Source organism: Ascaphus truei, chromosome 5 (genome assembly GCF_040206685.1).
Source record: "Ascaphus truei isolate aAscTru1 chromosome 5, aAscTru1.hap1, whole genome shotgun sequence".
NCBI lineage: Eukaryota > Metazoa > Chordata > Amphibia > Anura > Ascaphidae > Ascaphus > Ascaphus truei.
The window spans coordinates 135,105,642-135,125,706 of NC_134487.1; the positions used below are offsets into that span (position 1 = coordinate 135,105,642).

Below are 20,065 nucleotides of genomic sequence, written 5' to 3' on the forward strand. Positions count from 1 at the left end.
GACCCTGCGGTGACGGAGGAGCTGACGGCCCATGGAGGCAGGTAAGCAGAGGCTGCACTGCGCGCCCTGAGTCTCTCTGAGGGTAGTTTGTGTGTTGCGCAGATGGCGCTGAGAAATCAGATTCCTAACACTTGCCACTATGGCTCTATCCGCTCTACTCAATTTGGTGAGCTTCCTATTTCCAGCCGTGCCTGGCAGTACCCAGTGCAAGGGTTACTCATGAGCAATCTCATCATATAAAATGGACGGTCCCTTAGGGATCACAATTCCCTGCTTTATCCCTCGTAGACTTCTAATGAGCTCATTAGCAGTTTCCTCTTTTGAATAGGTGCCCTTGTCCCACCAATGGTCTACTATGTCACCATTCATTAAGATGAACCGGGTACAGTCCATAAATCTGGAAAACCCCTCAACAAAGGAGCCCACCATTTCTTACTGTGGTCTTCTAGTCCAGAGGAAGACACTGACCCTTCTGTGCCTCCCCGAGAAGAAACACCAGACGTACCACTGGAATGTGAACCCCCAGCTTTGCCTCTAATTACATTTTTATATACAGTAGGGTTCATTATTGGGGTTCCAGGATTCACAGAACCCTCCCTCTCAGAAGATGTCCCCTTGGGTTTATCCCTAGACACAGGTTTGAACACCGTAGGGTTTGACACTAGTATCCTACTTAACCACGGTTTTTCCCCATTAGACCCCTCATCACTGGTCACCCAGTCCCGCCAGTGCATGGAGAGTGTGGGTGTCTTACCCTTACTAGAACCCCTGTGACATGAATGTGACCCGGAACTGGATGGGGCAAGAGCAGTGGCCTTGGCAGTTGTGCTAAGGGCGGGGATGAGGGATTTATCAGAGTCCAGAACAGTGTCCTTAAGTCGAGCTATGCCACGACCGGTAGAAGTGTTTGGGGAACTGGAGTCTCCCGACCTTCCCTTTCCACAGCCCATAACAGCTTTATTGTACTGTTACATATCTTCAGCGGACAGGCTGGTACTAACGGGAACAGGAGCCGCATGCTTCCGGTTCACTCCACTGGTTGAACCGGATGTGATGTCATCATCCGCCGATGTAGCTTAGTCACGGTACAGATCCTGGTCCCACACCAGAAGCTCGTCATCCGCTGGGCTCTGCATCGGAATTTCTGCGTGCTTCTCAGACAGAAGTAGGCACCGGGTTGGGCCTCATCTTCGGACTCCTCCATCGTAGCCTGTCGGGAGTAAGGTGGTGGTTTCTCACCGCTCCGCTGACTCGCGATGATCCTTGGTTCCTCCGGAGCAGCCTCAATCCTCTCCTCTGCACTAGTGGGAGTCTCCACAGCCGTGGGACTTTGACGCGGCTCCAGCCGCACCAGCGCCTTCTGTCGTGGAGTATCAGGCTCATCTGCTCCACATCACAGGTAAGTGACTCTTTCTTGGCAGCACCGCTGGAGTGATCCGCCGGTTGGCGCATCACCACAGACAAGATACTGGCATACTCATCGTCCGACAAGGAAGGCATGGACATCTCTGCAGGGGAACGACAGCGGGGCTCCGCACTTTAACTGGAGATTTTGTGCACAAAACAGTAGTGATCCCCCTTTTCCCTGGGCAGTCACCTTCTGTTTAGCGAGTTCTGGCTGCATGGTCTCCACCTCTGGAACCAACTCTTGGACAACAGGTAGGGTTCACAAGGCCAGACTGGTATCCACCTCAAGGTTGTCCACCTCCGTCAACTTCGCTTGTGGGCCGTCCGGCTTGGCAACAACGGTAGGGAATGGATCTACCGACCATAAATAGTAGATCCCACACTGTGGACACTGGGCAGGGGTACTTGGCTCAGCCCCCAGGAAGTCTGCATTGTAGGCACAGATACCTGAGGTATTCTCGGCCTCCCACCTCCACCACCAGGAAGCACCATGGGAGTTGATAGGTGGTAACATGGCACGTAGCCATACTGCTGGCAGTGAGGATAGTATACAGCATAGGAGGTCGACAATTTGCTCTGTCTTGATCGCCAGCTCTGCAAGACTGAAGGTGCGACAGCTCACATTCTCTCCTCCTCTAGTCTGGGTAGAGCTTCGTGATTGGCTTTCACTGTGACCCCTGCCTCTGGTGGAGATTAGAGGAGGGTCACTTGGTATCACATTATGACGTGGACTCTTCTCTGAGCCAGTCACAAAACAGGGGGGCGCAGCTCCTGCTTTCGTGCCACTTCCCTTGCCACGGTGGGGCTCCGACTTTCACCTACCGCCATTTTAGATTCTTTGCACCACGTGGTGCACCATCAAGCATAGCAGCCGCCATCTAAACTCCACATAAATCTTCACCCATTGCGCTTCCTTGCTGGGCAGCCGCCATTTTAGCTGAACCCACAGTTTTCAACAAAGCACGACCCTCACGGTTTGGAAGGGGGTCCGCTCTCCTGTTAACACTGCAATCCAAATTAGCATCATCTCAGTGGTAATTCAGCATAACCCAGGCTAGGCAAACCTCTTTCTTATTGTACACTGCACACGATGACAGTCTAGTACAAGTGCTCTACGGTGACAGTCTGGCTAGTAGTGCTTTTGGGGCATTCCTGACCCATGTTAACCAGGCTACCCCCTTTAGGCATCATACGCCTCAGGGATCTAGAACAGCTATAGCCCTGTTGCCAGCTCTATTCACCTCTTTAGGGCCATCTAGGTCATGCTTTGCAAGGTGGCGTTCCTCCTGACTACACCTAGACTCCCTCCTTCCTCAGCACTTGCTCTGGAAGCATACATTTCAAACTTTCTGTTCTGCTTTGCTGAAAGCCTGTCCTGATTGATCTCAGCAGTGCCTCCATATGTAACCCTGTTTCCCCCCCACCCTCCAATCTCACATAGGGCCTATCATGGGGAAACTTGCACTGGTTACTTATGGTAGTGTGGTGCAGACCTGCTGGTAACAGGGGCCCCTGAGTCTCCCGCATGGAGTTATAGGAGATGGTCAGGACAGGCTTCTGGGGTCTTGCCCGAATCGTTCTCACGGTGACCGCGCCTCCATCTCTTGCAGCCCCTAGGGATGTGGGGAGAAGTCTCTGCAGCAGAATCTCTTTACCTTCTTCCCAATAGACTTCACTCTCAGGACAGAAGTATGGTAAAACACAGGTCTCTTTATTCAGCACAGCAGACAGTTCTCAGCTTTGCAGGGTTTTCACCCTCAGGATGCCCCTGGACATTCACTCCCAGCCACTAGCCACCAGGAGCAGTCCTAGCTCTTCCCTTACACCCTGATGGAGTAAGGGGAACAGTCTCCCACCTCTCCCCGGAGGGAAGGCACACAGTTTACGGAGCCCTGCACACTGTTCTCAGGTAGACTAACCTCTCTCAAGGGGGAGAGGCAACTGGCTAAATACAGGAAGTAAAGTGCATTAAGTACAGATCCAGTAATTACCACCCCTGTGCCTTTGATTGGACACAAGGCCTGATTGCAATACCTTCTCTGACTCACCGCACTGCAGGATTTGGGGAAACCCCATGATTACTCCTGGCTAACCTACCCTAACTAGGTTTTACTGCCAGGAGGAGGGCATACCTATAGCCCAAAACCAATCAGGGCTACATAACTATTAAACTTTATATGGCAGAGCAATGTGTTACTGGATCCTTTATAATTAAAGAACTGTACAATGTGTGATCACACACAGAGATGCTAACTGGCAAATATATTAATGTGGTGGCAGAGACTGGGACAGTGACAGACAGAAATACATAAGAAAGTAACTTAACCTGGTTAGACAGAAATATAAGAATAATGACATCAACACTGACAGAAATAGCAACAGTCTGCCTCAAACTCAAATGGTGATGCAGGAAAACAAGGGAATGAAGAGTGGGGGTATACCTGTTGAAGAGTGACAACTGGCCTTGTATAGTATGCTGTGGCTGCAGCGGAAGGTGTGAGAAGTCTAAGCAATTATAACAGGAAGACAGTAAATAGCACATTTGCAAAAAAAAGTGTAGATACTGTACAGATGGAACATGAATTATTTCCACCCTGCCCTACACTTGGAGCGAGTGGACCACAGATCAAGTGCAGCCTGATCACAGGCCTGATCACTGATAGAAAAAGAAAGGGAACAAGGTCCCAAAATGTGCTTGTCTCTTTAAGTGTAGTAACACTTCCAAGCATACAAAACAATAGAGAAGAGGCAGCACTTAATCCAAGGTGGACGTCACTCACAATTCGTAGCAGAATATCCGGATTCGTATCAAACAGCACACATGGCTTGTGATGTAAAAGGTTACCTTTATTTAAGAAAGAACCATACTGTACCACACAGCAAGCAATATTTCAGTCATGTACACTGTCTTTCATCATGATATATGGGCCAGAAACATTGCTTGCCGTGTGATATGTTCCTTTCTTAAATAAAAGGTAACCTTTTGCATCACTAGTATTACTAGTGATACACCCACCTAGGATTGCGTGCTACCTCTTCTCGATTGTCTGAGATACAATGATAACAATTAATGTATATAACATATTGAGACACAAATCCCTTATCCCAGTTGAGTAATGTATTTAATATATGAACCTTTGCAGTGCCAAGGGTCCATGCACTATACCCCATGCACTTCAACGACTGAAGCGATTACTTAATACTACAGGTGCCTGGATGCAGATTGTGCTAGTGACTTCAGAGCTGCCAACCCAATCTGACTCTACAAAGCCAGCAAGTACCCCTTACATGATATTCCTAGTACATCATAAGGGTCCATGCCGTAACAAGTATGTCATTAGGGCACACTAAAGGCTAAAAGTCTGCCAAAAGCTTATATTCCCATGTTTCTCTCTCTCTCTCTAACCTCAGTGATCTGAAATGTCTCTTTGCTAACTGGTACATTCACGACATTGATATTATAATGGTGCCTAAAGAAGAGTTGCCCTGTACTGTACGTGTATCTATTTTTTCCTGATTGATAGTGCTGCGCTGCACATTCATTATGTTTCTTACTGTTTGTCTTGCTTTGCTCTTAGAAAATCCACCATTGGGACATTGCATGCTCTAATCGTGGATAATAATAAAAATGATAATACAAATAAAAGTAATAATAGTAGTTTTAAAATACCATATCATCAGTTTTATTTTCTTCATTCTTTATAATGCTTTGCAACATTGAATATTGTTTGCCTGGGTGTGCATGTACAGATGCAGCGGTCGTTATTTGAATATATCACACGTTGTATACCTCGGAATACCCATTTCATGGTGCGTCATGACACGTGTTGACTCGTTTTTATCCAGTGCAGAAAATGGCATTTTAGTGTTCTGGTTAATAAACACCTGCAAATTGACACATTACTGTACTGTACACATTACAATTCATTTATTTCTGCCACGGAAACGTGAAGAATTGGACCCAAAGAAAACGGGATCCATGATATTCAAACAAAGCAACCGCGTGATTGGCCGCGTGGAGTACAGCAGCGCACAGGAAAACGGCTCCGTGATATCTTCGAATAATGGCCATTGCATCTGTATGTATAATTTTATTTATAAAGCACCAATAGGATACTGACACAGTAAAAGTAAAAAGTGCAGTATTAAAAGTGCAGTCAGGGAGGTAAGGTCAGTAGATAATTTAATGAAATGCTTCTTTTAAGAGGTGAATTTTCAGCTGGTCTTTGAATGTAGAAATTGAAGGTGCTTGACGAATGTTGAGTGGGAGAGATCTCCATAGGTAGGAAGAGATTTGTGAACCAAATGTAAGATGGGAGGCGGCTGTAAATGTAAAATGTGCAAATAATATGAGGCACTGTTGTTTGATTAAGAAATATTTAATTACGATATTGATGATCTCTGATTTTTTTTTTTTGGTTTGTATCACAGTAAATCTTCCTTTACAGAATGCACTTTTTCTTTCAAATAAACTTCTCTCATGTAGGAAACGCCTGTCACCATTGAGCAAAAATATAACACTGATGATGATCTTTTAAACCAATAGAAAAATGCATCTAAGTGTAAGTTATGTCTGCTAACAAATATATATTTATTAATATAGAGGTATGGCTGAACACCTACTGCTATTTAGTTTGTTATATTAAAGATCTTTTACAATATACCCAAAAAGAGAGAATGGCTTGTAATTGGAGAGGGTCACTTTTTTTTGCGGATTTGGATCCGCCTCAGTTTGGACGGTACCTTTGGTCAGCGGTTTTCCTCGCATCACTCTCCAAAAGAGTGATCCACAATTTAGGATTTTTTTTTTCAGACACAAAGAACAATCAGTTTCCATACACATTTGTTAGAATCCACATCTACAATGCCATAGGTGGATGCATGCAATATTTGCTACATACATAGCTACAATCTAGCCAAAAATGATAGTAAAAAGGCGCGGAGGCCAAACGCCATACGAACCGTCTCCTCGCCGGGAGACTCCTTCTGGTCCGTTCACTGTGTGGACGTCAGCGTCGTGACATTGCATGCAACCCATAGCAGTGACATCATGATGCGGACGTTCACACAGTGATCATTTATCATTTTTGGTTATTTTGTAGCCGTGTCTGTAGCAAATATCGCATGCATCCGCCTATGGCATAGTAGAGTTACACTAATGGTAGCAGCAGACATACTGTACAGTATAACGAGATGTGGTACTGAACTCTGCAGTTGCGGGCACTCTTTATTGAAATCACATGATAGATAACTCAGCTAGTTTTGATGTTTGAGTGCTAGAGGAGGGTTGCTTCTGTTTGAGTGTCTTAACGTCTGATCATTGATGGTAGCTGCATACTGTTAAACTATCTGATTAGGTGTTGTTTAACCCTGTCGTTTATACACCATGTGATGTTATGTAGTAAAAGAATATGATGGCCCCGCTCAAAACCACTCCTTGTCAAAACCCGTGGGCAGTCTAGGAGATATAAGCATTAAAAATAAACAGTACAAAGAAGTACCACAGAAAAAGCCTCCCAAATTGCGGCGCACTACAGTACATATACTTAATGAAATGATATAAAACGTAACATTTACTTAGAAACCCTCTAAAATAAAACAGCTTATGTGTAAACAAAATACATTCTAAAAAAACAGTACTAGGTGTTGACTGTATATACCTGTTTGGATATGTTTACAGGAAAAGAAACATCTCAAAAAATGATCATATAGTTATAGACATAAAGTTGTCAGTATGTAAACTCAAGAAACAATGATCAGGGTGAAAGTGTTCCTGGACAACCGGTGTTTAGATAAATTATCAAACAGCCTTAGTTCTTAATCACCTATTAGTGCTTCAGATTCATAGTCACAGTTGTATGTATCACAATCTATTATAGCTTTGTACACATCATGTGAATAATGTAATTCCACATTGAAGCTAATCCCTGTAAGTGCCTCGTTTAAGACACATCAAATACCTACCCCTAATAGATGCATCAGGTGACATATGAGTCAATGCTCAGCTTAATACTGTACCCATGGAACTCTTAGGTATGATTATAAACACACCCAGCTCATTAGACATACAGCACTAAATTAAGGGTTACAGTTTTAGCCATTTAAAATTAAAACCCTGTCTGAGTCTCTTGTGAAGCAAAACCTGATGATACTTAGAATCCTAATCAATGCATATGTTGCACACTCACAATTCTGAACAAATGTATCAGCAATTCATTAATAAACAAAAAAAGGTTCAAAATCAGCCAAACAAAACTCACATTGCCCGTAGTTTGTAATCTTTGGTCATTCTATATTCCTTAGAGATGCAAATATAACTTTATAAACCATAATGAGGCTAAAAATGTCCCTTTCAGTGTCCTTGATTATTGCTCATTTTTTGAGATGTTTCTTTTCCTGTAAACATATCCAGACAGGTATATACAGTCAACACCTAGTTCTGTTTTTTTAGAATGTATTTTGTTTACACATAATCTGTTTTATTTTAGAGGGTTTCTAAGTAAATGTTACGTTTTATATCATTTCATTAAGCATATATACTGTAGTGCGCTGCAATTTGGGAGGCTTTCTCTGTGGTACTTCTTTGTACTGTTTATTTGGGATGTTATGTAGTACACAGGTTTAGGGGAATAAGATACACTTCAACCATGTAGTGACCGTTAGTGTCCATTTCCTTTCCCAAAGCATCATACGACAGGTATATCATTACACTTTCAATTGCTGATATTTGTTATGATGATTTTACTAAGTCAGTGTACAGTACTGTATAACCATCAGTAAATACGATTGAAGGACAACACCTTACTCTACTATATACCATTTACCGCCTACTTCTTTATATAGCTGTTTTGACAATGGTAACATCCTAAATAAGTTTTTTTTGCCGCTGTTATATCAGTTGCAAATATATATTAGTGTTAGTGCAATTATGCACGAGATAGCCTAGATCAGCGTGGGTAACATCCTATTCTACCTTATAGGGCTACCTCAATTCTTATTGCACCACTGATACCACGTATATAGATGGTCCAGTTTCACTGTGGGGATTTTATTCACATTGTATATAATTTTTCACTTTGTCTGTTGATACTACATCTATGTTAATAATATTTTATTATTTTTAATACACCTAGTGGGGTCTCCCAGAGTTATCCATAGCTCTTATAGTCTTGATATAACATGTATCTGTTTGGCACTCTGAGCTACTATTGCCTAATTGAATACCTGAAGGCATGAGTACAATTTGAGAAGGACTCTTTTTTGTGACCCCTATTGGGATTCACAAAGTTGTTGCACATAAGTATTTAAAAACTGTTTGTTTTGGAAAATCCAGTTTCGAGTCTCAAAAAGTCAGACTGAAGTATGTGTTCAAGGTCAGAGAGGCTATGGCTGTGTGCATATGGGATTGTGTCATCTGCATGCATGTGTATTGAAGCTTCCTTCCTGGGAAGATCATTAATGAACACTGAGAAGAGTAGGAGCCAAGAACAGAGCCTTGTGGGACACTACAGGTGATATCCAAGGGGTTGGAGTTACATAGAGCATGAGATGGACACATGTCGGGATCTACCTGATAGGTAGGACTGAAACCAGTTTAAAACATGCTTCCCTATTCCAGAGCACTGAAGTTTGTTAAGCAGGATAGCATGATCAACAGTATGAAACGCCTTTTCAAAATCTAGGAATATTGCATCAGTGAGTTGTCCCCGTTCAATGCCACACTGGATTTCATTGCAAACTTTAAGCAGAGTAGTTACCGTGGAGTGTTTGGGGCGAAAGCCAGATTAGAATTGGCTAGGGAAATTTGTCTTGATATAGTAATCGCTTAATTTGGAGTGAACACATTTCCCCGTGACTTTGGATAGTATTGGGAGAAGAGAGATTGGCCTGCAGTTTGAGACAGTGTTTTTGTCCCCACTTTTGAAGATTGGGACAACCCTGGCAGTTTTCCAGGTCTTAGGGATATGGCCTGCAGACAGGATAGAGTTGACTATGGAAGCAATTGGTTTGGCAATGGCAGGGGCACCAAGTCTTAGGAACTTAGATTGCAGTAAGTCAGGACCCCATTGGCTGCTTAGTTTTAATTTGAAGAGCGCTTGTGTAATCTCCTCTTCGGATACTGGGCCAAATTGAAAATTGTGGACAGTGTTGGGAGGGGATGTGGCTATAGGGTACTCCCAGGGTGAGATTCATGGTTGTGGTGTGGGTTGCGTTTTGCTAATAAGTTAGTAGCACACCCCACAAATAATCATTGAATGCATTTGCAATGTCAGTGGAGTTTGTCAGAGTAATATCCCCCTTAGTGATATTTTTTGGTTGTTGATGGTTATAAGACTGGAATATGTTGTTGATAACCTTCCAGAAGTTAGCTGGGTTTGATGTATTCTGGAGGAGATTGTCAGAGTAATATTGTGCTTTTGCATGCCTTGTTTGCCTTGTGCACATGTTCTGCAGACATCTGTAGTGACTTAGATCCTTGGTAGTGCCAGTTACTTTGTAGCTTTTCCACAAGGCATCCCTGAACTGGTAGAGTGCTATAAGGTCAGTTATAACCCATGGAATCTGGCCCCCCTGTACCCTTATTCTGCATAGTGGAGCATGGGTATTACAGAGTTTTAAGAACTGTGATTGGAAATAGTCGAACGCAGAATCAGGGTCGGGAATTAAATTGATTCTGTGCCATCGGCAGTTGGTAAGGTCAGCCAGAAACTGTTGCGGGTTAAAGTTTCTAAATGTTCTAGTGAGGAGAACTTTAGGGCTTTATTGGGGTGGTTTAATTTTCCTTACACAGTACACTATTTCATGGTCACTGAAAATGTCAGGAAGGATGCCAGAGGATGCTACCAGATATCTGCCCCTAGAATGGGGATTGATACCAAGGGTTTTGTATTAGGAGTACTGTCATAATAATCAAAGCTCTGCATTAATGGACTTAATCTTCTTTTACAGGGGACACCTGATCTCATTCATAGCTGAAGAAAACCAGCAACGCATATACAACTAATTACTTTATTCTTCTACTTGCCTGCTGCAAGGAATTGCCTTCTCTATTCCGATGCCCCATACAACTTATTCTCTGATAACCTTTAATGATATTTCTGTCCCTTGTATCACTTTTGTAATAAACAAATGCATTGCAAATTAACTTTAACCTTCTATTGCGTATATATTACAATGTATTTATTGATTTTAAGGGTGTTTTTAGCAAGTGGGTTAGTCCAAATATATATTTTTTATGTTTTAAAGCTGCAGTTCAAGCTGCCTTTTTATTTTAATATATATTTTCCCATTTCAATATGTGCATCAATACAATCTGCACACTGACAAGTGATTAGCTAAGCTGCAGATCGATCCGTTCTCCTGTAATTGATCGTTTGTTCCGGGTTATTTAATTCAGTTCTTTCACAGCATTTTGGGCAATGTAATCCTGGAATATGATTGACTGGGCAGTTACGAGATTCAATTAGTGCACTGCCGGGGGGAGGGCGAGGCTCAAGAGCCAGAGCCTATCAGAAGGGGAAGGGGGCTGTCGCTTTAGAAATGCTTCCCACATTAGAAACATTAAAAAATGTCTTTAAAACATTTTTTTTAAATGCTACAAGTATTTTCTCATAGTACAGAACTGATTTATTTAAAAAAAAAACACACATGCAGGATATTGCTTAAACTGCTGCTTTAATATACAGTAAGTAGTACGGCTCTTAAAAACAAGACACGCATTTATACAGAGTTCAAGCAAATGTTACAAAAAATAATTTTTTGTAATAAAAAAATGTGAGTGATTAAAAATAATATTAGTAATGTGACACAGTGCACTCAAATACAGTATACATCAAACTGTGAAACTGCATACAAACAAATGACAACACAAATAATGGTATATTTACTGTAGGTGAGTCAAAAAATTCCTTTCCATAAGATGCCTTGCAAGATAAATATACTAACCATACAAGTGATATCTATATACAGTATTAGCACAGATTTATGTATACATAACTTGTGAGATACCGCTCACCATAATATACATATAGTCATAAAGCAAATTTTAATTCCTGCTGGTGCAAAGAGGATGATGCTAACAAACATAAACACATAAGAGGACAAAGTGCTGGGAGCGATTGCTTACCTGTACCTCACAGCTAATTTAATTATTCATGCAGTGGGTATTTAAACCCTGCTTAATATTCCTAGCTTTGTTGTGCAGCTAATGAGGATCTTTTCAGGAGGATTCTTTGTCCTCTTATGTGTTTATGTTTGTTAGCACAGGTTTAGCAAACTTGTTAATGTGTGGAGATGTGTGTGCATGGAACAAGTACAGTATGTGGATATATATATTGTTTGTATTACAGTATAATGATATTATTTTGATACTTATTGTACAAGTAAATGGAAGCAGCACAAATATCGCTCTTTCTGCTTGCCTTGATTAATCATGTACATTTATTGAGAGATATACAATGTAGTGTGTGGGCCATACCGATAAGAGACTAAAGTAAAATGCAAAATGCTTATTGAGTTGTACACACACATTTATGTTGGACAATCTTTCTTTTTAAATTGTTCAACCTTGATTTTCTATACATGGAGATAGTGTCTTTAAACTATTTATGTAGAAAACTCAAGAACCCAAAGAATGATACAGTGTAAAGATCAGATTGAGTTGACTCATCTGATGCACATTGTATGTGGTGTGGTGAAAGTCATTACTTCACAAAAAGATGAACTCCAGACATTTTTTAGTACTTCGGAATCTACAGAATTAGGGATACATTCAATATACTCCAATAGCATGCTCCATCGTCAAAAGTAGAGGGTAATTTATGCACATAGAAAAATCTTGCAAATACAGCTTCATATTGTAACGGCTGCTAGCCACAAACCAGGACGGGACCGCAGGACCGAGGTGGGGATAATGAAACACACGCCTGGAGCTGCGCAGCCGAGTCCGGATTGCGGGTTCCGTAGTCATGGGAAGCCAGGTCAGTGTAGGAGAGAGCAGCTTAGTCGTGATCCAGGCAGGAGGTCAAGGCAGGTGGCACAGGAGTGATGGTCAGGTCACAGGCTGGGGTCGGCACCAGAGAAGCTGAGGCAACAGAGAAGGCTTCCGCAATAGAGTCTTTAGCACAGTGAAGGCCTCAGGGACAGAGAAGGCTTCAGCAACAGGGGCTTCAGCACAGGGAAGGCCTCAGGAACAAAGAAGGTTTCAGCATAGGGAAGTTCTCAGGAACAGAAAAGGCTTCAGCAACAGAGGCTTCAGCATAAGCAAGGACTCCGGAACAAAGAAGGATTCAGCAACAGAGGCTTCAGCAGAGGGAAGGACTCAGGAACAGGCAAAGCTTGTGACAAGCACAGGTTACAATGATTATGCTCAGCCCCTTCCTTGTGAGAGAGTCTGACCCTAAATAGCAAGGAGAGCCAATAGATGCAGAGCTGCGCAGCAGGCAGCAACAAGGGAGACTGCAATTTAAGTCCAGGAAAGCTGTAGCCAATTACTCAGTTCAGGGAGGGGTTTGTCAGGAACCAAGATGGCAGCTACAGCCATGTAAGGGCAAGTTCCAGCCAAACCCCGGATTGGAACCCTTAAACATATTAATCTTCATATGGCTTTGGTGGAGGACCTAACTTTATTTGAGAGGAAATGTCGGGAAAGATATGTTATATACTAATGTATAAGTTCTTGTGTATATAGAACACTTTAGTTATAACAAACTGAAAGCAATTAACAAACTAATCTTAAAAAAATTCTTAAAGTTAAATTTATTGCTTAGCCTATATGGTCCCTTTAAGGGCCAGATCCACAAAGCTAATTATATGCAAAAACAACCATTCCTTATAACATATGCATAGGCTTAATGGCATATTACATTATTTCAAACAATGGAATGAAGTACTCAAAGTTGAAAGTTAAAAAATGTATATTTATTAATTGGACAATATACTGTACCCTGAAACTCTTACAAAAAACTATATGAAACAAACAATATGGTTAAGGTTAATATATATATATATATATATATATATATATATATATATATATATAAATAAAATATATGACAATTCCAATCTAGGGACAGTGATACAGTGTTAACAAAATCAGTAATAGGGAAAAATGGAAAAAAATCAAAAATCAAAGCTTTTCTTAGACAAAGAGAGGAAAAACATGACAGGACATAAAAACACGGACCAAGATAGCAGTCCCTATAAAATGTAAGCCCCCACCTATCCCACAGATCCTTATTATGCTAGAGGGGATAGGGAAAAACAAGACATCCTTAAAAAAAACATCAAATCACCATGAAATCATTTTTCTATCTATGCTCCAATTTTTAAAAGAATGATCGTCATCTAAATCATTCAAAACCCCAGCAGTGAACCAAAATTCAGTAAAACATACACATTGTGGAGAACCCACTGCATCAAATATATACTGTATATATTGGGGGGAAATCTCTATCAAACTTTATCTCTGAGAGTGCAAAGAGTCAAAATTGATGTTACCATATACCCTCCCTTACATGGCTATACTGCTATCCAAAATAGAGGAACTTATTCCCTGGCCAACCACTCTGTCTTAGTATATTTTAATCATGTCTGATGTCGCACTATCAATGGAGATATTAGCCACCACTTGGTTTAACTATGGGAAATGGTTTTCTATTTCCATCCCTTCTCTCTACACTGTCCCCACACTTTTTATAGGAAGTGTAGTAACTAAAAGGCCTCATTCATGCCGCTTGGTACTCTACAGTCTAGTTTATTGATCCATCTGGTTTCTTTTTGTTTTAATATTGTAAATATATCTCCGCCTCTTATAGGTTGGGGTAGATAATCAATTACTTGAAATTGTAATTAATATTATGCCCAGCAGACTCAAAATGTCTAGCAATCAGAAAATGTAATGACTCCAAATTGAGTAATTCCTTCCTTATAGTTGTTTTATGTTCCCCAATATGTTTTTAAACAACTCGTGTGGTCTCCCCAATGTATATCAAACCACATGGTCACTTTAGCAAATAAATCACACAGTCTGAATTATAAGTATATTGTAGTATCTCTAATTTTATATTTAGTCCCTCTAATTACACTATCATAATGTGAACATGCCAAGCATGGAAATGTCCCCAGTAGTTAGAAATCTTTGCTTCTTCTGCTTCCCTGTACCAGTCTCTGCTCATTATTTTATTTTGCATACTTTGATCATTTTTATAAGAAAATAATGGGGGTTCCTTAAAATTCAGTGGGAGTAAGTGATCAACCTCAAAGATCTTCCAAAGGTTTCTTTTAATTCCTTGTATCCTTGTGCTCAGTGGATTATAAATTGATATAAAAGTAATTTGTTCTCTATTTTCACAATTTTCGTTATTATGTTTATTCCTCAAAATACTGTAGTCCCCATCTAATTTGCCTACAGTATCTCTATGCCTATCTAGTACACTGTCATCATATCCTCTATATCGAAATGTAACCCTCATCTCTTGCGATCTTTCTATTCTACATGAGGGATCACTTACCATTTGCTGTTGGATATATGGGAGACTGGTTTTGACATGCCTGGGATGAAAGCGTTCATAATAGAATAAATTATTGCAATCGGTTTCCTTCATATACATCCGTCTCCAGCTTACCTGCCCTCACATATACTTTAGATTCCAAATAGTTTGCACTCTATGTAGTAGAAGTTCATGTAAAGTATACCAAAAAATCCTCTAAACGCACAACACTCCCAGCCCACATTACTAAAATATAACTGATATAGGGCACGCACATATGACAACGTATTCTATATGACTGTGATGAATAAACATATCAATCTTCAAAGAGATTCATGAACATGTTGGTGTAGGCAGGTGCCCCATTTGGACCTATCGCTGTACCCTGTATTTAATTGAAAAAAGTGTCCTCAAGATAATTGTTAATAATCTAAGTAGAAACAGTTTTGAATGCTCATCACAACTCAAGACTTCACTCCGTAAATAATGCTTAACTGCCCCAATTCCCTCATCATAGGTTTGTAAGACTCCTTGGTGAAGCCAGTTTCCTGAAGTTTATGGTTCAATACTATATCAACACCTCTGATCGAGGAGGAGTCTGTTCCTTCATGGCGAATAAAGATTTTTAACAATAAGAGTGATCAGCACGATGTGCTGTGGCGGATCCGATCTGGATACATCTGTATGTATCAAATTATCCACAGGTACTCACAAAAGGAATATGAAACTGTGGCAAATAGCGGGCTTTGGGGTTAGTAAGTCAGACCTAGATGGATAGACCTTTAGGAGGTGCATGTAGAGGTAGAAACAGGAGACTTGCTTTGGGAAAAGTAATAGGCTTTTATTTCACCAAAATGTAAAAAAAAAAAACACAGTCAAGGTGCAGCAAAAAACAGGGCAGTAATATAAAGGATGAGGTTTACTAGGCCAAAGCTCAGTTTCCCAAGCGTATGAAAGTCCATAGACATCTGTAGATGTCTATACTGTATTGATCTGGTGTCCCTTGGCATCAAGGACACAGAGATATGGTCTGCATGCCCTGGTATAACAATATGTCAATGACACACACATGAGGTCTGTACTCAGATCAAAGAGAGAAAGAGAAAAAGTTCCCTTTCCTGCCTTTTAAACCCTTTTCTAGTCTTACCTGGGCTCGTTAGTAGTTCTGCTAAAGCATTGCCTTTTCTCTCCATGTTCTAATAGAGATTACATAAAACACGTTTTCTGAGACACAATTAAAAACTAGGTCAAGCACAGCTGTGACAGTGATGCTATCCATCAGCAGGTTTAGCTCACACTGCTAGAGCTGTGGCCTACAAAAGTAGTGGTTGTGGTTTCTAGTCCTTTTGGTCCTAACACCATCCCAGTCATTAGGTTGGTGCATTAGGCTTACTATCAACTTTATATAGTTGGTAAGGAAATCATTTTGAGGAAGTGTGAGATGGGACTCATTTAAATATGTTCGCATAACCAATAGCATATCTCACATCCAGGTACCAAAGGTGTGCTCCTTTTTCAGCTCAGGCTTTGGAGGGACATTTGAGGGTATATCTATACACAACTGGTGATTGCTAATAAATTAGAAATTAGTCTCTCTCTCTCTCTTGTTCAGTCAGTCAGTCTGCCTTTCGGTCTTTCTCTCTCGTAACGGATTGTTCTTTGCCTCTGATATCCGCGTTCCAGAGGAACCGACGGATCCAAATCCAGAAAAAAAATGTCACCCATCTCTTGTACTTAGGACTTGAAGCACAAATATTTTGTGGCCATGATGTGTAGTCGTGTTTGAAGAGAACTCCTGTGACAAATTCCTTGTAAACTGTGTAGTAGAACAGTGTCTCTTCAAGTACTCGCTCTAGCTTGGCGCCCTTCAGTCGCTCGCTGAGGATTTCTTGCTCAAGCTTATCGTTCCGTTTCTCCAACTCTTCTTTTACTCTCTTGGCAACAAGTTCTTCCACACGTCGTGCAATATCCTCTTCCCCGTCACTAGTGTGACCATCTGCATCCAGCTCAAGCTTGGCGCATTTCTCAAGTACAGCAAACCATGGAGTTGCTGACAAAAGGCCCACCAGAATTGGAGATGAATTGTGACCCTTGATCCGAAACAATGACCTGTGGTGCCCCGTGAAGTCGGATAATCTCCCGGAAAAACACCTTGCATAAGGTGGCGGCGTTGGGAAGGCCCTTCAAAGGGATGAAGTGAGCCTGTTTAGAAAAAGTGAGCCTGTTTAGAAAAACGATCCACGACCACTAGGATGGTGGTAATGCACATGTAAAGGGTAGCTCCATGATGAAGTGCATCGATATGTGGGACCACGGACGGTCTAGAATCAGGAGAGGGTGTAACAGACCTGTAAGACAACTTCTAGGCATCTTTGTTTGGGCACAGACAGGGTAAGCAGTCACGAAAGTCCTCACATCTTTCCAGATCCCGGGCCACCAAAATGTCTGCTCCAAATCCACAGCAGTCCTCTCTTCAGGATGCCCAACTCTCTTGGAGCTTTGACCCCACTCCAAGACCCTACGTGAAAAGGGTAAGGGTCCCTCTGGGTTCTTACTGTGCCTGAACAATGTCCTCCAAGGCGTCAAAGGAGGCACCAGAAATGTGTGGATGTCATTGTTTGTTTGTTTTCCTGCTTAATGGTAATACAATGTTTGAGATTGGTGTTAGTTTGTAGTTAATGTTGTATTATGTTAGCTACTGCGTTTTATGGTTATTTCAGATATTGTTTGAATTTTTTCTATTTTAATGTTTAAAGTCATTAATGTAGTAATTAATTGGTTTGATTGGTTAGTGTTACTATTCATTTTGAGTTGTTTTAGGAATTAATTGATTTGATTGGTTAGTGTTACTATTCATTTTAAGTTGTTTTAGGAATTAATTGATTTGATTGGTTAATTGTTTAATTAATTCATTGTTGATGTTGTTATTGCTTGTATTGATTGGATTAGCTGGCTACTGTTTTTATTTAGTGAAGTGTGTTTTTTTTGGAGTTTAGTTATGTTTTATTATTGTGTATCTTGTGTATTAAAGTATTGTAATTAGGGTGCCCATTGAGTGCTATAGAGGCTTATCATGCCCATATTATTATTATATGGGTATGATGTACCACTATGCTACTCAATAGGTATAGGGTGGGTATAGTCAGTCCAGGGTGGAGTCAGTCCGGGGTGGGTGCTTAGGCCTCACAATGGGTGAAGGGGGTATTAGCCCTAAGGATGGGTGTCTAGATCATGCGGGTGGGTAGCAGTTGGGTTAACCCCTTTATTACCTTAGCAGTAATAACCACTAAGGTAATGAAGGGGTTAAGCCCCCCCGCAACCCCCCCGCAAGGCCTAAACAGCCACTAAGGGCCAAATTCCCCCTTTACCCACCCTCGCTAGCCACAGTATTGTATTGTATTGTATGTTTCTTACAGTAAGCCTGGCACAGGTGTTTAACCCCTTCATTACCTTAGCGGTTAGTCGTTAAGGTAATGAAGTTGCTGTAAATGCATTTTTCCTGCATCGGATACATGCCGGGGGGCTCCGGTGCTGCTATTAATGGCTATCAGCTCCGGAGCCCCCCGGCATCAATCCGAGGCAGGAAAAAGGACTGATTTTTTCTAAGTCCAGACATATCGCAGCTCATCGAGGCATCTCCCCACCAATTTACCAAAATTTTGAGGTGAATTGGATTTGGGGAGAAGATCGCCTTTTAGGGCTGTGATAGGCTATGATAGGCGGTGACAGCCGACTTGCGGGTACCTGAATCGCACAAATTTATGATCCTTCCGAAAATGGTCGATAAGCGGCTGATCGCTGCTCAATTGGCGATTTTCTTTGGATCATAAGATTTTGCGTCGATACAGGCTGTTATCGAGCAGTTATCGAGGCTTACTGAATACGAGTAGCCATTTTGGTCGATAAGTGCTCGATAAGTGCCTTATCGAGGCTTTCTGAATGAGGCCCATAGTGTCCATCACGAGTATTGAATGTCGTTTTCCACTCGTTGCCCTGGCGAATCCAAACCAAGTAGTAGGTTCCTCATAAATCCAGTTTTGTGAAAATGGATGCTCCCGGCAACCGATTGAACGGTTCAGCGATAAGGGGTAACGTGTACAGGATTTTAATGTGATCTTGTTTATGCCCCGGTTGTTGATGCATGGCCGTAGTGATCTTTTTTTTTATTTACAAAGATAAAAACAACCCTGGCAGAAGACGACTTCCAGATGATGCACCTCTGAAGGTTTTCCTGAATTACAGCTTCATGCCACGGGTCTCTGGAAGGGAGAGCGGATTGGAGCAACCCCTGGGAGGAACAGTCCCAGGTAATAGGTTGATGGGGCAGTCAAAGGACCGGTGCGATGGTATTTCATTGGACTGGACCTTGTCAAACACATCACGGTAGGTGGCATAGATCTTGGGCAGATCCGACGGTGTCACCTTCAGCGGTAGGGTAATCCCTAAAAGAGCATGGATCAGTACCGAGCAGGTGTCAGGCAGCGAGGACTCCAGTGAATGAGCCGGGACTCTGTCCAATCCATGGAAGGATTATGATGTTATATCCAAGGCAACCCTAGAATGATGTCAAAAGCTGGGGAGCGAATCACGACAAATCGTATGTCCGCCGTATGATCCTTGCCTGTCTTAAATTTTATCTGCAATACCGGTCAAAAATGATAGTAGGTTCTAGATTGCTATTTTGTCTTAAAAATCAAAATGCAAAGTAACCATCCCTTATTCACATTCATTTTCGTATGATCCGATATATCATACTGTATGTAATGTTATTAAAATGTAACCCACCACTTATTCCCCTAAAATCTTGAGATAACTATCAAGTAGTTTAAAATAAGTAATGTAATAACATATGAAGTATGATAATATAGATAACAGTAATTGGCTTTATGAAGAATACAATAATTCAAATTTCTAAACTCTTCTTTCAAATCTTCACCTGTAAAAAGAGAATATTCTATATTAATCACGCATAAATACAGTAGTGTACTGCACGAATTACATGTGGTGCAGTACATGTGTGTTTCTACACATGCACGTCTCTATGGAACCTGGGTGAAATGCATATGAGTCATTGAATTTCTGCACATGCGTGTCTCTATGGAACCTGCTCGAAACGCATATGTGTGTCTGTGATGGAATGGCCTGTAAGCGAGGGCAGTAAGACGTAT

At 41.4% G+C, this 20,065-nt stretch overlaps 1 protein-coding gene and 1 long non-coding RNA gene across 3 annotated transcripts in view; one reads left to right on the top strand and one right to left on the bottom strand.

Annotated features, from left to right (window-relative positions):
• LOC142495422 (uncharacterized) overlaps window positions 1–10,552 on the top strand; it is a 74,800-nt gene extending 64,248 nt beyond the window's left edge. For both annotated transcript variants that reach the window (XM_075600911.1, XM_075600910.1), the window contains 2 exons: window positions 5,894–5,969; window positions 10,357–10,552. In XM_075600911.1, the coding sequence (XP_075457026.1) occupies window positions 5,894–5,953 (60 nt within the window). In that variant the 3' untranslated portion in view covers window positions 5,954–5,969; window positions 10,357–10,552. The remainder of the gene's footprint in view (window positions 1–5,893; window positions 5,970–10,356) is intronic.
• Window positions 1–20,065, bottom strand: part of LOC142495423 (uncharacterized) — a 50,528-nt gene that overhangs the window by 26,540 nt on the left and 3,923 nt on the right. The gene's annotated exons all lie outside the window — the stretch shown is intronic.